The sequence below is a fragment of the Amphiprion ocellaris genome, chromosome 16 (assembly GCF_022539595.1).
Source record: "Amphiprion ocellaris isolate individual 3 ecotype Okinawa chromosome 16, ASM2253959v1, whole genome shotgun sequence".
Classification (NCBI taxonomy): Eukaryota; Metazoa; Chordata; class Actinopteri; family Pomacentridae; genus Amphiprion; species Amphiprion ocellaris.
Genome location: NC_072781.1, coordinates 25,440,087 through 25,455,870, shown reverse-complemented (window position 1 = coordinate 25,455,870; position 15,784 = coordinate 25,440,087). Strand labels below are relative to the sequence as shown.

Sequence of the window (15,784 nt, the reverse complement as noted above, 5' to 3'; positions counted from 1 at the left end):
ACAGTGTGCTACCCCAGTGTGAGTAATGTTCTCAGTCTGGTCATCCTGATACAGATTGTGATTTTGTCACTCTGTTGCTCTTACATAAGTTCTACAATTCTGCTTTGTGAAAGCCCTGCTAAAACCTAGTCTATTAGAGCCAGCCACTCATTTTAACTCAGTAATGGCACTGTATAACACAATGGACAAAATAAGATTTTTGAAAACATTTATTTTCAAAATAATTATAATATATTTATTTACAAAATTACATTATGTGACTAAGAAACTGTTGAAAATGTGCAAAATCAGCCACTTTTTCTGGATTAATCCTATTTGCTTCACACAGAAGACAATACAGAGGAGTAGCCTTTAGGAGAGAGAGCAAAAAACAGAAAACCAGGTTACATGATCACATTGTCCCACAAAATACCTTGGCTTTGTTCTTACACTGTCCATGTACAGATGATGTACCAGTGCACCTCATGAACTGAAACATATTACGAGAATACACAAAACTTTCTTGCGCAAGCTTTGACTAAAGAAATTTAAATCTCTTAAAATCTAACACAGTGAACCTGTGTATCCAAACCATTTTCAACCAGTTACCTTATGACAGGGTCTAAATTGCATTCAGTAAATTGAATCAAAAACTACTGTTAGCAATTGTTTATGAGGTTCCTGGTGTTACCTCCCACATATCTACTGTCAGCTGATTATAGGTCAAACATTGCAAACAAGTACTGACTGAGCCGACCAATGAAAAGCTCTGCAAACATGAACATACATCACAGGTCCATCTTCTCGGGGATGTTTAGCACTGTGCTGGAGGGCATGCCGGAGCTGGATGTTCCCAGGCCAAAGGAAGCTGGTGTTTCTCTGTACACTGATTCCAGCAGCTCCTCTGAGGAAGCTGAGGCGGCGGCTGAAGCAGGATCTGGGGTAAAGCCTTGAGCTTGGACCAACTGTGGTTGTGCATCCAAGGCAGCCTGGGAGCCCTGTGTGTTTCCTGGTTGGGTCTGAGCGAGCCTCTCCATCTCTGCGTGCTTACGACCTCTCCTTTTGCCGAGGACCTTGACATAGTTTGCGGGAACGAGCCCTGTGGTCTGACCGTCCAGGCTGGCCAGCACCCAGCCACGCACCCTGGGCTGTTGCTCTAAACACAGGAAGGAATAAAATGTTTTGATCTGAGCTTGTCAACGTGGGGGAACTTCATAACTGTTTCTCAGAAAAAATAAAATAAAGAAACAAACACTACCATTGTTGCAAGTTCCTTTATTGACAACACATTGAATGATGAAGTTTTCACAGAGAAAACCAAGGCTAGAAAAGTCAATTTGATATGTTTGCATATCAAATTGTAAGAAGCTCTAAGTCTGTTCCTATAAAAATCAAAAACTGTACTGAATTGAGCAAAAATACATCTCATTTTCCCACAGATGTTGTTTTGGTTTATACAAGCTGTGATCAATGTAGAGACTGTGCCTATATAAAACAAAAACCATACTCGATTTAAATTTGGGTGCCATCCCCGTCATTGTAGTGTTCTTGTGCAGTGATACATTGCTCTCTGTGCTCCTGGCATGTTTGAAACACACAATAAATGATATAGTAGTACCCATTTTAAAAATAACTAGCAACAGAAACACTTTGTTGTTACAACACAAAATCATATCAAAAGCAATCAAAGAAAACATTTAAAATGACTTTTAAAATATTTTTTAACTTTTACTTTTTAATTAAAAATAATTTTAAAAAGAATTTCTTGTATTAATGTTATTCAAGTAACTCCAAAGCCAGACTCATTTTTCTACAGCCATCAATGATGATGTAGGGCTAACCTGTAGTACCACAGTTGCACAAAATCTACCAAACTACCTCTAGGAGTAGTGGGATATGGATAAAATTCTCTGTGACGGTGTATATTTAGTTCTAAAACGGTGGATAAAATAACCAGATGAGAAACCAACAACATTTTCCAATAGTGCATAATGGCTTAGTACATCCACACATCATTTTTGTGTACGACAAACTAAAGGCCAGAAAATGATTTCTAGCAGTCAGAGCTCTCACCTTTAGGAGCGAGGTTGAGCATGTCTCCGGCCCGCACAGAAATCTCCTCCTCAGATGCAGCTGCAAAGTCGTACTCTGCCCTGGCCACTACGTGGTCATCCTCCCCGCTGGCCCAGTTAGTAGCTAAACACAGCAACACAAAACACTCTAACTTACTGCAGCTGGGAGTCAAAGACAGACCATTGTTAAGCCATTAACATTTGGTCATTTAGACATCAATAATTATATGTGGTTTTAAGCAAATACAAAAACATGAGCAAGACCAAAATTGCTGTCTTGAGTACTGTTGATTTCAGCCACAAAGTAGTCCAACTGATACTATAACAAGTGGTGCTTCTCAGCTGTTTGCTGCTGAGTCATTCCAAGTACCTGTCAAAGACAGTGGTATTTGTGATGCCTAGACAAATACCTGCACAGGGTTGGGCCTTCATGATGAGAACTGCTAGTCTGGTCTAAGGTGCAAAAGTGCCCCCCCCCCAAAAAAAAGCCAGTTACAGATGTGACCCTGGCTTACATGCATATATATTTATAAGAACATGTGAATGTTCACTGATTCATCTGCAAGTACCAAATGTTAAATACAGGCCTTACCGCTTTCTTCGGAGGCAGAAGTGGAGCTCAGCAGCTTCCAGATGAGGTATGGTCCACCCATTACAACAGCAAAAAACAGAAAGATTGGCCAGGACTTAACGCTATGATCATCCATCCCTGCTCTGGATGAACTTGTAGCCAGGGCTTCACTCGTGCTGTCAGCCCACAGGTCTTCAACATCTGAACCCCGCCCCAGCAGCCTCTGCAGCCGTCTGTACAGGTAGCGCAATGTACGCACCAGGGCAAATGCTGACAAAACTCGAGTGAGATGCGCACGCAGCCGTGTTAAGTGGTTGGCTACGTCCAGCACAGCACGGAAACTGTTATATACAGCTGAAAATGTAGCGTCAAGCATCATGCTGACTGAGGCAAAGGCCTGGACGATGCTTTCAATGGACTGGAAGGCACCACGGCTACTCTCCTCCGCCTGCTGCACAAACCGACTGGGGGCGACGGCGTCTTCTGTGTGGGAGAAGCGGTTGTACCCTCCCAGGCCATAGCCACCACCATAGGCACCGCCGTAGCTGTAGGGGCTGTAACCGCTGTATATGGAGCTCCCATAGGGGCTGTAAGAGGAGGTGAAAGAGCTATAAGATGGACGGTAGGACTGCTGGACGGGACGAGGGGGCACTGGGGGAGCCATTCTGGTCAGGACAGGCGGACCAGCAGAAGAGGAAAGGCCTGATGCAGGTCCAAAGTCTGTCGACCTGTGTAGTGAGAAAGACGATATCAGATTGTGTACATCTGTGGTGATTTTAAAGGTAGTTTATTCAGGAGGAGAGAACCAGTCAGATGTCAGTTCAGGACAAGATGTTAAACTATACCAAACTGAACTCAATACCAGGACATTCCAAATAACACTTCAGTTTTGGCAAAATGTTCATACTTTCCAAATGTGATGTCAACATTATTAGTATGAATTGATGGCATTTACAAAAACATTTTGCTCCACTATTCCATAATATTTTAAAGGTAAATATTCTACTTTGTAGTCCACCACATTTATCTGACAGCTTTAGTTATTTAAGATGAAGGTTTTTCACAATGGATAACATACCAAGCTTTAAAATACAACACACCATTAAAGATTGAATCAAGGCTTTCTAACTTTTGTGGCTTCTTACAAAAATAGTCAGGCTCAGATCTAGGATGTCTAAGGTGTTAACAGCTAAACCAAACAGTGCTTTTTTCCTATAAAAAAAAAAAATCTGTTTTATTTCAATAAATGTTCAAATTGGGACTGAACGATTAATCAATTTTATATTCAAATTGCAAAGACCGCAATTTAGAACACGGGTCTTGAGGTGCATTGGACTGAGGGTTTAAGCTGTCATGTGTCATTTGTTTCACAAATTCTGACTGTCCAGTCGTGCTTTTGATGCTGTCTCACGTGACAACGCTGCTCCATCACATTTTAGAATCTATGACACAGTTTATTTTGAACTAAAGCTTGACTGTAAAAAAATACATTGCAAGTCAGATGGCACAAGCAATATCTGTTGAAAAAAAATCACAATCATTCAGCTGATTTAGTTTAAATGATCCAATATTTCATCACGAAAAAGTAGTAACACTGAAAACATACCTGTGATTCAGAACTTTATTCTTCTTTCCTCTCCAATTGATAATGTAATAGGCTCTCACAATTATCTGCTGTACTTGTATATTACACTGGATATAAACTAGTTTGAACCTGCAGCAGCTACAACTGTAACAAGCTGCTGATACTGATGTTTCAGTGTTACGATTCTCGTGAAATCATAAATAAAATATAAAATAAATATGCAAAAATTAATTTTACTTTAGCTATGGTTTGTTACGAATACTTTCATACGTTTCCTTAAAAAGTAGGATTTTGAAGCAGGACTATTACATGTAATGGAGTATTACTACACGATTGTGCTGGTACTTCTACTTCAGTAAAGGATCTGGATACTACTTCCACCACTGCATTGAGGTGTTCCGACCTGAATGCTTCACCCATTCATAAACAAACATCCTGGAGAAGAAGACAGGCAACATCACAATTACTGCTAAATAGCGCGTTAAAAGTACCTCACACACACACAAAAAGCTAATTTAACATTGTTCAATTTATGTTAATGATCTACGTGGAGCTTAAATTTATCAATAACCAATGCAACAAAAATAAATTAACGATTTACAAAGAGAGTCTGACAAGAAACACTATGCACCAGGGAAGTGGGCACATGACAAGGCCTTGTTTGACCTAGCTAACTAGTTAGCTATTTGTACAGCTGGATGGATTTTGGTAGAATGGCTGCTTTTGCCACATTATTCTGACAATTACGGATAGAACTGAAGAACTAACAATATTTTACACCACCATATCAACACTTACTGGACACTATTAGTCACTGTATCGATAATGGACCCTGCTTGGGCAACAACTTTAGCATTAGCTAGCTAGCAATAGCTGTGTGCTAACCGTAGCTAGTAAAAACAAGACAAGTGTTCGGACTACGGCAGAACTTGTGCCGGTTACCTGTAATTTATAGGTGCACTCATGGCCCCCGGAATCCGCCTTTCCCATGGCTTTGGCGGAGGTTGTGGATCCATCGCAAAATACTTGTCCACAAATAGAAATACAGCGGAGCCTGTCTGGACCCTGTCCCCGACTACCTCTCCTGCTGCCTTCAGGGCTCCTCGTAATTTCCCATTTCAAAAAGTCCAACTCGGGTGTTTGTGTAGATGTATTTGCCCGGTGATGAAGAAGTAGCACATCCTTTGCTACAGATACCTTCTAGTGTCACGTGTGTCACTCATTCATTCCATTACCCACCGTTATTCACGATTAATCAGTTACCTTTTGTTGTTTGCGCTGTGTCAGACCCCTCGTCTCTTACCTTTTGATATCTACCAGACATCTTGATTCAAGTACCTTTTGTTCTTTGTTGTCTTCCCCTCTGTCACTGATTAGCAACTATACGCAAATTAACCACCATTCATCCTTGTATTTACACACAGCCCCCTCCATACCCCTGACCCACTCTCTGACCATCCCTATCAAATTACCGATTCTGAAAATGTTCTGGGTCAGCTCACCTGCACACTCATACTCTGTGTCAGTAAACCTACCGTATAGTGGAATACTCATAAACACCCCACTAAAGCAAACTTTGAAGGACTAAGACTGAAGTTTCTTCAACACCTACAAGGGCAATGAATGACTTATATTAACAACATTGGATTTCTTTAGTATATGTCATCTGTTCTCGTATCATTGTCTACTATGTGTTAGCACAGCTTCGACGAGATTTTTACTTTAAACAGATAAAACAGAAAGGGCCTGCGGCTCCTAAAGGCACCATCAATGTTTTGGCAAAAGTTTTTGCAGTTTCAGGACAGCATCTCAGTGACTCTTATTCCTTACGACAGCGCCACCTATCGAGTTGGATGGTCTATATGTGCACGTTTGTTACAACCAAAACTACATTCTGTGCAATTATGTATAGTTTTACAATTACATCACAGCAGCTAAGATGAGTATTCACATGCCTCAGTACATGAGCAGGGACCAGACAGGAGTTAGTAACACCAGGGGAGCCAAGCACACAGAGCAGTCACTCGAGACTGTAATATATAGTAGAGTTCCTGAGATTTAATCCATCAAAATGTAAATAAATTTAGCAAATCACTATATCCAATTTTTTTTCCTTTTTTGTACTCCATGAATTAGAACCCAAATCCATGAGCAACTTAATATGTTCTTCAAATCTAAATAATACACTCTGTTCCTTAAAAAAACGAAATGCACTTTTTACTTCGGTCCAACAGAGGGAGCTGTCTCCCATCAGAAAAGATTGAAGGTCTTTACAGCCTCTTCCATTAAAGATAAGGGGGACTTTCCCCCTTTAGTTGTACACAGTACACTGTGTTTGAACAAAGAGCACAGATTTTCACAGATTTAACTTCACTCTTTTAAATTTTAGCTGAGGAGAAACATAAACACTGTCCTGAGGTTTGGATTACATTACATACCTGCACCGTCTGAACTAGGAAGTTGGAATGTGAAATACGAGAGAAAAGATTTTTGTTCTCAAGCAAAATAGTACACCAAAGTCTGCCGTCATTACATCAATGGCCATTAATGTGAAGATAACACAGTATAATAGCATATCTCATATAACACATTCGAAAGACACAGGTTCTATCTGTAAATGTGCTATGATCTGATAAAAGTTGTCTTTTAGTCTCTGAAGATCTGTTCTAAGAAAATACACATGTAAGTCTCATGTATCTTAAACAGTTCAGCCATTTCACACAACTGATGCTGACACTTGATTGCAGAGCAGAATGCTTCTAAATCTTCAAAAGCATTAATTTGTCATCATGAGCGGTGTCCGTTCTTCCAGTGTCAGCGTCCTTATATTGCTGATGAAACAGCTCTGAGACCTGACTTAGAATGACACACGTGAGTTTAGTTTAGGGGTGCACTCGTCTGTGAGCGTTACCTTGCTCTCAGAAATGTCAGCATTTAACCCCGTAGTAGGGTTTGTGAGGGGGCGGCCTGTAGCTACGCTGCTGTGAGCATGTTTTTGAGTACAAGCAGGTTAGTGCAGAGGTGTACGGTGTGGTTTTAGGAGGGAGTCCTGTGATGTCAAGTGTTATTGCAGAGGGTGGGGGAGTCGTGTGCACAGATGTCATGTTAGATTCTCCCGGAGGAAGGACGACAGCAGAAGCCTGTGTAATGCCTGTGTAGGTGTGTAACACTGACGCTGCCGTGTGCGACATCACAGAGTCAGGATCTCAGGCCAAAAGTGGGCATCCAAAATGCCGACCCGTGGTGTCGCTGAGTGTGGGAACACACTTGAGATGAGGATAGTCTTGTTATTTGGGGTTTGTCCTATATCACTGTGACCTTTTGTATTGTAATGACATCAGAACGCTCTTATTATGGGCTCTTGTAGTTTCTTGTGTTTTATTATCGAATTATATACACTACCATTCAACAGTTTGGGGTCACCCAGGCAATTTCATGTTTTCCATGAAAACTCACACTTTTATTCATGTGCTACCATAATTGCACAAGGGTTTTCTAATCATCCATTAGCCTTTCAACACCATTAGCTAACACAATGTAGCATTAGAACACAGGAGTGATGGTTGCTGGAAATGTTCCTCTGTACCTCTATGGAGATATTCCATTAAAAGTCAGAATAGTCATTTACCACATTAACAATGTCCAGACTGTATTTTAATTCAGTTAATGTTATCTTCATCAAGAAAAAACTGCTTTTCTTTCAAAAATAAAGACATTTCTAGGAGACCCCAAACTTTTAACAGTAGTGTAATAATTTTAATTTCCGATTCTATTCTATTTCCTTTTATCAATAAAGCACTTTGAATTGCATTCTCGATATGTACTGGATTGTGTTTTGTGCACAGGGTTTTGTGTTTTGTGTTATCAACTTCCTCATCTAACTTAGCAAGGACACAACTAAACACATTTCCCAAAATGTCTAACTTTTCCTTTAAAACAAAGAGGCCTAAATGAAATGAGCTCCAAATCAGACTAAAAATACATAAGTCCTTTACACATGAATTCAATGATATTGGTTAAAGTTGAGGTATGTTAAGGCACTGAAATACAAAAATGTAGGACTATAAGCTCTATTGAAGTCTGGAAGTTTTGGGAAGAACAGTCTAATCTTCTCAAGTTAAACTGGCAAGAAATCACCACAGCTAACGCTGACCAACAGAAACACCCTTGCGTCAGTCTTCGGTCTCATATTTTAATGTGCAAATGTTGTGTAACACATTTAGCAAAGACTGGAGAAAAAGTTGCTGGGGTAGTCATAAACATTCCCTGTATATTCCTGCGTTGATGAAACTAAAATAGGTGGTGCTCAGAAAAGACTGACTGGCATAGTAAAATAGTTCAGAGGTTCCGTAACCTTTCCCCAGTGCCCTTTATCTGTCGCCTCTCTTTCTATTCCTAAGTTCAGATTCAGCCCACTGGTCCGACCAGTCCTGTGACTTTACTCTGTTAGCATTCCTTCACTCACACTGAAGTTCCAGTGTTCCTGCTGTATTTTTGCTGGGCAGCACGTTGGATTGGCCTGAACTAGATATGGGTACTTTTTGCACGCACTGGTTCCCTCTTCCTCTGTGTATGTGTGTGTTGTCACTGTGCCGCATACATGAGTATTGCACAAAACATACGGGCCGGAAGAGGAAGATGGGAGCTTTTACAAAAGTGGAACTGTCAAGAAAAAAAATGTTGGTGGAACGTACAGAACTTGAACTTGGTGTGTGTTTATTAACACCTGTGTCCGTGACAGTATGTTGACATAGTTTTGTGGCTACTTGTTCAAAAAGGAAATACAGTAACTGACTGCAGGGTGGAGTGGAGCTACACAACACTGTGGTGTCTGTTACAATGGAGGCAATTTCATGAAGTTCTGTCACTGGAGGTGTAAAGAGTAATCCTTAATTACTGAAACAGTGATGCTGAGAAAAATGGGATTGAAAGCTTGAAGGACACTTGTAAAAAGTCATATGTAAAAGTTGCAAAATGTTGCTTTTATATGTTTTACAATACTTATATTACTATGTTAGGATGCATTCCGGTGTTACTTTTTCAATTTAGGCACTAATTTGAATTACAGCCCTATGTATTTACCATGATTAACATGTAAGATCAACAAAACACATATTTCAAGGTGGGACTAATGTTAACTTAATTAGCTAGTTTGAGTGCTGTCACTCTATTTGGGCTTTTATACAGTCTACATGCTTCAAAACCATATTACTTCAACAACTGCATTATTTCGAAGTTTCCCAACTGAAGAGTTTCCTCTTATAAAATTCAAAAACCAATACTTTAGAAAGACTATATTTAAAATACAGACCTCAAAGTAGAAAGTCAGTGCAATAGAATAGTACAAATATGATCATTGACACAAGTTAGGAAAAGAACACATGAAGATTAGTGACCAACTAAAAATCACAGTATTGAACAAGTCATAGTACCAATAATCAGACCTTCAGTGACTCCGTTCCTAAAATGTCACCACCATGCAGTGTGCTAGTTTCATAAAGTGGCTCTAAATAACAGACAGGCAAGTCCTTCAGAGCTGGCACAGGGGTTATCAGTGAGAACAGTTCACACAATGTGAATATTGTCAACCCGAACGGATGGCATCCAAGAAAAGCATCCTTACTTGCACTAAAATTTATTTAAAAACACAAAAAGAAGGCCTGATGCATACTATGAGTAATTTCTTTGGTCATATGAAGCCACAATAAATTCTAAGCTCAGATGGGGTCCGGCATGTTTGGTATAAACCTGGCCATGAGTACCCAGAGAACGCATAGTCCTGACAGTAAAGCGCAGAGGTGGGACTGTGATGGTATGGGGCTGAACAAGTACAGTGACATTTATAAGTGGCACCATGAACACCTGTGAACAGACCAAAATACTAGCGGACAAGATGACTCCCAGTCTAGAGAAGTGCTAGAACCACACAAGATTCTGAAGAATGGCATATCATCTCTGAAGAAATTTGTATGGAATCCTCTATGCCGAGGAGGACTGAGTGTGTCATCAACGTGGCGAATATGTGAAGTACTATAATAATAAAAAAACAATTAAATCTCAGTAATGAAAGGTGTACTGACCTTTGTTGCACTGAGCGTATACTGCGGAGTCAGCATTTTTAATATATACAAATCTGAACTGTCAGTTTTTCATTTCAAATAAAAGTAAAGATCCTACTGCTTAATTTAGATGAAATGATTTAATTTTGTATTACATAATAATTTGTGTTTTGCAAGACAGAAGTCAAAAAGAAAACTCTGTTTAAACCAAATATGTAGTTACTACTACTTGGCAGGGCACTATTTACAACAGGGATTCTTCCACTTATTCTTTATGGATTAGAAGATTCATCTATAAAATAAAATCTGTAAAAACAATGGGGCCACACACATCTATTGAACCCTGTAACACACAGGTAAACTCTGAGACTGGTCAAACATTCACAATAAGAGCTTCATGGGATTTTCCCTGCTCTGAAACATGGGTTAGGTCTTGCCAAGGAGCCATTCTAGCAACACATAAGGTACAACACCTATAATTAAAATGTGCTGCAGGAAGTTTGCAAATTGTAGGATCAGAGAATGAAAGCAGTAACTGTGCTCCATATTTCAAGTCTCGGCTCAATGATTTTTCACGTGGAAAAGAAGACTACAATTAGTCCTGATGTTTTTTGGGCGTCATTCAGTTAATTCAGAAGAAGATAAAAATAAATAGGTGTTTGGAGCCTAAATGCAGATTCTACATATCATAAATTTCCTTCAGTGAATTCAAAAAATATTGACATATTTATAGGACTTTATTAGTTTAATACAGAATCATCATATAATATTCAGTGATGTATAAGGTGTCAGAAATGAGAATATGAGAAAGATCTGTAACAGAGTAAGACCAAAAATCATAAAAGACACTTTTTAAAAGTCTGGTTTATTTTTCACCTGCTTGTGAATTTTCATCTGTTTATACATAAAATGAAATATACAAGTCAAAAAATAGGTAGAATTGCTCAAAAATACGCAAATACATCTATAAGTGATTGTAATAAATATCATTAAAATCTAACTGTTGACAGTGATACATGTCTACCAGGGCACTGAACCCACCGATGACGGGACTACACTGTAGCAACCCCTGCCTGATTCGGAGAGATGATAGCACGTTCATTCAGGTGGAGCATAGCCGGGTGTTGTCAGCAAACCATTTGCAGTGAGTTTGCAAAAGGAAGGGGGAGCGAGGGGGGAGGAGGAGACAGAGCAGCAGAGGAGGGGCATTACTGGAAATAGGTGGCTAAACAGGTCTAGCTTGCCTTTTCCAGGACATGGTGAGGAAATATTGAAAGATACTCGAGCAGCGAGCATCTACGACAAACTGTCTATGTATACACAGCGTAATTATGCACACGGACACAACACACTGCACACGCACACATCCACACATGCAGAGTTTACATAGTAAAAAGCTTGGAGCTCCTTGCAGAAATATAATATCCTGGTGAATTATATTGCTTTTTTCACTTGAGGACATTCTGTCTTATTTTTTTATCCACAAACTGGATTTGATGTTGCAATAGTTTGCTTAATTACACAGCTCACAGAGATTACAACAGGAAGCCTTTACTGTCATTGTATTGTGCAGAACATAACACTATTACTGCCCCTGGCTGGCGAATTCTCAGCCAAACAACAAAGCAACGTCAAAAACAGAAGTAAATAAAGTAAATAAATAACAAATGGTGAAATCTAGTACGAGAGGCAGTGGGATTTGGCATGAGTTTGAATAAAAATTAGCTAGTTCAAATTGCTGCAGTGTAAGAGTGGTTGTTTAGGACTCATACTAATCCAATTTTGTAACAGGGTTTAGCTAAAAATGTAAAATGTCCAAATTCCATGTGCTGAGTCGTGGCTCAATAGTGCACTGCTGGATCATGAGAGGCCGGATACAGATTTCATCTTCAGCACAGTCACTCTAGTGTTAAAACACAACATTTATTATTGCTCTTCTTGTCATTTACTGAAGATGTTGTAATCATACAAAAACATATGTCGTCTCTAGATTGATGCTGTCGTTACTTTTCCTCTGAATTCAACAACACACGGTTTTGAATCTAAATTGAACTCTGCATAATGTCAAGACAGAAATTCCGCTAGTTCAGATGTCCAAATATCAATGTCCTGTCTAAAGGACATGTAGTAACAGAAGCTTTACAGGAACCAACGTATTGTGTGCATCGCCACCATTTCATCTGCTCATGAACTCTAATAAAGGGCAAGACAAGCATTTCACAGGCATGCGTTCTGATTTTTTTTTCCTGCAAATCATTCATTGTCTTATCAGTTGATTAGATTCAAGAGAAAAGCACAACATTCAGAAGGTGTTTTCTTTGAGCCATGTTTTTTGTCTGAGAAGAGAAAAACAATGTGAGCCATGAAGAATGAAGCTGAAAGTTTCATAGGAAATGCCTGTAAATGAGTTGGGAGCAGTAAACCAAAACCAATAGCCTGTGAGCAGACTGTAGACAGTATCCTGTACTCTGAGGTGAAATCAGGGTTCAGTGTGGTTCTGTACAACAAGACAGGAAGGAAGCTACATACAGCATTTCATCTCAGTCTCCCAATACAAGAGAAAACAAACATCTCCAGTGTAATACATCCTGGGTTCCTTGGTAATGACGCTTCAGGACACACTGACTGTAAAGTACCTTGTTGACACGAAAAGCATAGTTTTCCAAGAAACAAGATTACAATCAGAACATTGATTTGTAACCTATCAACATTCATTGGTTTATTGTGATGAAAATGTGATCAGCTTTGATGTAAACATGAAACTCATGGATTCCTTATAACTGCACTTGCAACAATAAGTACACATGTGAGTCAACGCAAATAAAACTATACCAATCGTCTGTAATCATTTTTTTTCATTTAAGTTGAAATTCTGTAGAGCTACGTTATTTTACCTGTCATCTGTGCAATATCATTAAAATGTCAAATGATTCTAAATTGCATCACCACACGGTCATTACTCTGCTTCTATGTTCAACGGTAGGCTATTTACTGTAATGTAAAGTTAAAGACAAAGACTTTAGATTTACTATATTAAAAACACAGGCCCCACGGCACATACTGCAACGACATTATTCATTATTGGGTTTCAAATCCTTATTTTTTTTTTCAATATTTGACTTGATTCTAAGCTGCATGGAGGATACCAAACTTCTGGAGAGATGTTCTGACATTCTTCAGACACTATATTTTTCAGTTGCTCTTTGCTCAAGGGGTCGTGTCACTCTACCCTTTTCTTTAAAATCACCTAATGGTGTTGTGTTGGGTTCAAGCCAGGTCAGATTATTTGTCCAGATTATAGTTCTTTTTTCTTCTGTAGAAACTCTTGTCTGATATTGGTGTGTGCTTCTTCTGTCAAGCTTCGACAGACTGTAAGTCATAGTTTCCATCAGTATTTTGGTACATCCAAAATCCATTAATGGTGCTATTCACATCTATCATCTCCCCAACAGTCATGCAGCTTTAATCACTGCACTCCACATGCTGAACCTCGTCTGGTCTGAACAAATTTATCTCTGTTCCTACTTTTGTGTCAAAGAGTAAAAAGAGTTTCTTTTCTTGGTCGCTGTCCATAGCTGTTGATGTCATGCAGCGTCCTCACTGTCTGGCTGGACATTGATCTTTCTATTTTCCGCGGTGTCTTTGTGAAGTGTCACAATCACATTTAATATTTCCTCTGACAGTTCTTCCATCCATGCGGAACCATCTCAGTATTTACCAGAAGGCTTTACAGCAAATGAGGCATGTTTTAAAAGTCTGTCCTTCAGCCTGTGGGTTTGGGATTTGCCTTGTGTTAGCAACTTGCTGTGTTAATGAGCCACTGAATATTAGCAAGAACACTATTCTGACACTAAAGATTTTATATTTGGGAAAGATTTCTCAAATTCTTGCCCACAGATTATTGAAACTCTGAGGTAATATTTGGTTTCAAATGTGTCAGAAGTGTACGTCATACACGCTAACCAAAATTCACTGCCATGATCAGTGTTTTCAAAAGATTTTATCTGTTACTCATTTAAGTCATTACAGAGGCATGACATGGATTATCATCTGATTATGTGGTTGCAAACATGGGGAAATGTAATCCAAATAAGAACGTGAGTTGTTCAAGACAGTTGTATTATGACACTACATTTAGTTAGAGGAACCAAACTTGTGAGGCTTAGATATGCAGAAGATCATGGAGAAATACTCATCTTCAAAACTACAAGAGCATTAACCATATTAAAAACCCTTAGTGGTTTCGGATTCTCTACTCTGATATTTGGTTTGGTGCAATCCACAATGTATAATTCATATATGATAGTTTTGTGTGGATTTCCAAAGTTATGAGTTGAAAATAATTTTAAAAAACGATTAAAGACTATTTCAAAGTATTTGGGTCCAACAACATAAGCACTTACTGAAATTATATTGCTCAACAGTAGTGACTGTAGTCACTTCATTTCCTTTATTGTGTAATGGATAACTTCGAAATTCAACCATATTATGTGATAAAACCCAATGTTTAAGATACTTGGTTTGTTAAATTATTTTCCTCACACACTCTTAGACTGTTCTCCAACTATCCTTTCATCTGTATAATGTTGCAAAAGCTAGGCTAATTGCATGCTGTAGTCTTACGTTATCTATACTTTACAGAAATTAAAGCGGTATCAATCATCACATAGTGACTATAGCAAATGACCGTAACAAAAGAAAATATTTCTCAAAATAATAAACTATTCCTTTAAAAATTAAAAAGATCTCTAAACTGGTTGCTTTGGCTTCACTATTCATGATGATGTGATATGTTTATGTAATATGAGACAATCATATACTAGCACAATGCTAAAAGCACCATTGCCATTTATGATTGGACACATAAAGATCTCGATTAAGCCACAAAAGCAGGGTTTTGAGCTGCAGACTTTCATTTCAGGAATTTAAGTGTTGACTGAGAGGGAAGTGAGTAATGTTTTTGCCATAACTAAAGTCATAACAATAATGAACGAGGACATGCACAGTGTAGCTTAAACTGAAAGTGCAAACTCATATAGCTCAGTCCCATCGTTTTGTTTTTGACACCTGCTTTTGTGGAAAAGATAGACTGTCAACAGCTCATTATCTCCACCAGATAAGCACTGTTTTACACACCCAGTGACCATAAATGTGTTTAGACACACATCACTATACCATCTTCATTGTTATACGCTTATTATCTTTCTATGATGTGACAGATTTTGGTAAAAGTTCACTTAGTTTTCATGCAAGAGGACAGCAATAAATTTATATTATTAACACAATATTACTTTTTTTCTGAACTTGTATGGACAGATTGTAAATCATTTAGTGCCGTGTGGTAATGGCATATGTGTGATAATGCTTGCTGAGGTGTCCCACTATAGAAAATAATGTATGTGGCCTACTCCTCCACCTCATTGTGCATTAGCATTTACATTAATGTATAATTGCAACTGGGAATTTTTTAAAATTTGCAAAAATATGACATAAAAATCAGAATGAATGGCAGACAATG

At 38.7% G+C, this 15,784-nt stretch overlaps 1 protein-coding gene across 1 annotated transcript; it reads right to left on the bottom strand.

Moving 5' to 3' along the window:
• Positions 1 to 191: 191 nt before the first annotated feature.
• On the bottom strand, positions 192 to 5,309 carry pex13 (peroxisomal biogenesis factor 13). The gene is made up of 4 exons (XM_035952468.2): positions 5,150 to 5,309; positions 2,644 to 3,350; positions 2,053 to 2,175; positions 192 to 1,135 (listed from the first exon to the last, which is right to left on the bottom strand). The coding sequence occupies exons 1-4, from the start codon at positions 5,221 to 5,223 to the stop codon at positions 768 to 770; spliced, it is 1,272 nt and encodes a 423-aa protein (XP_035808361.1). The 5' UTR covers positions 5,224 to 5,309; the 3' UTR covers positions 192 to 767.
• Positions 5,310 to 15,784: the final 10,475 nt, after the last annotated feature.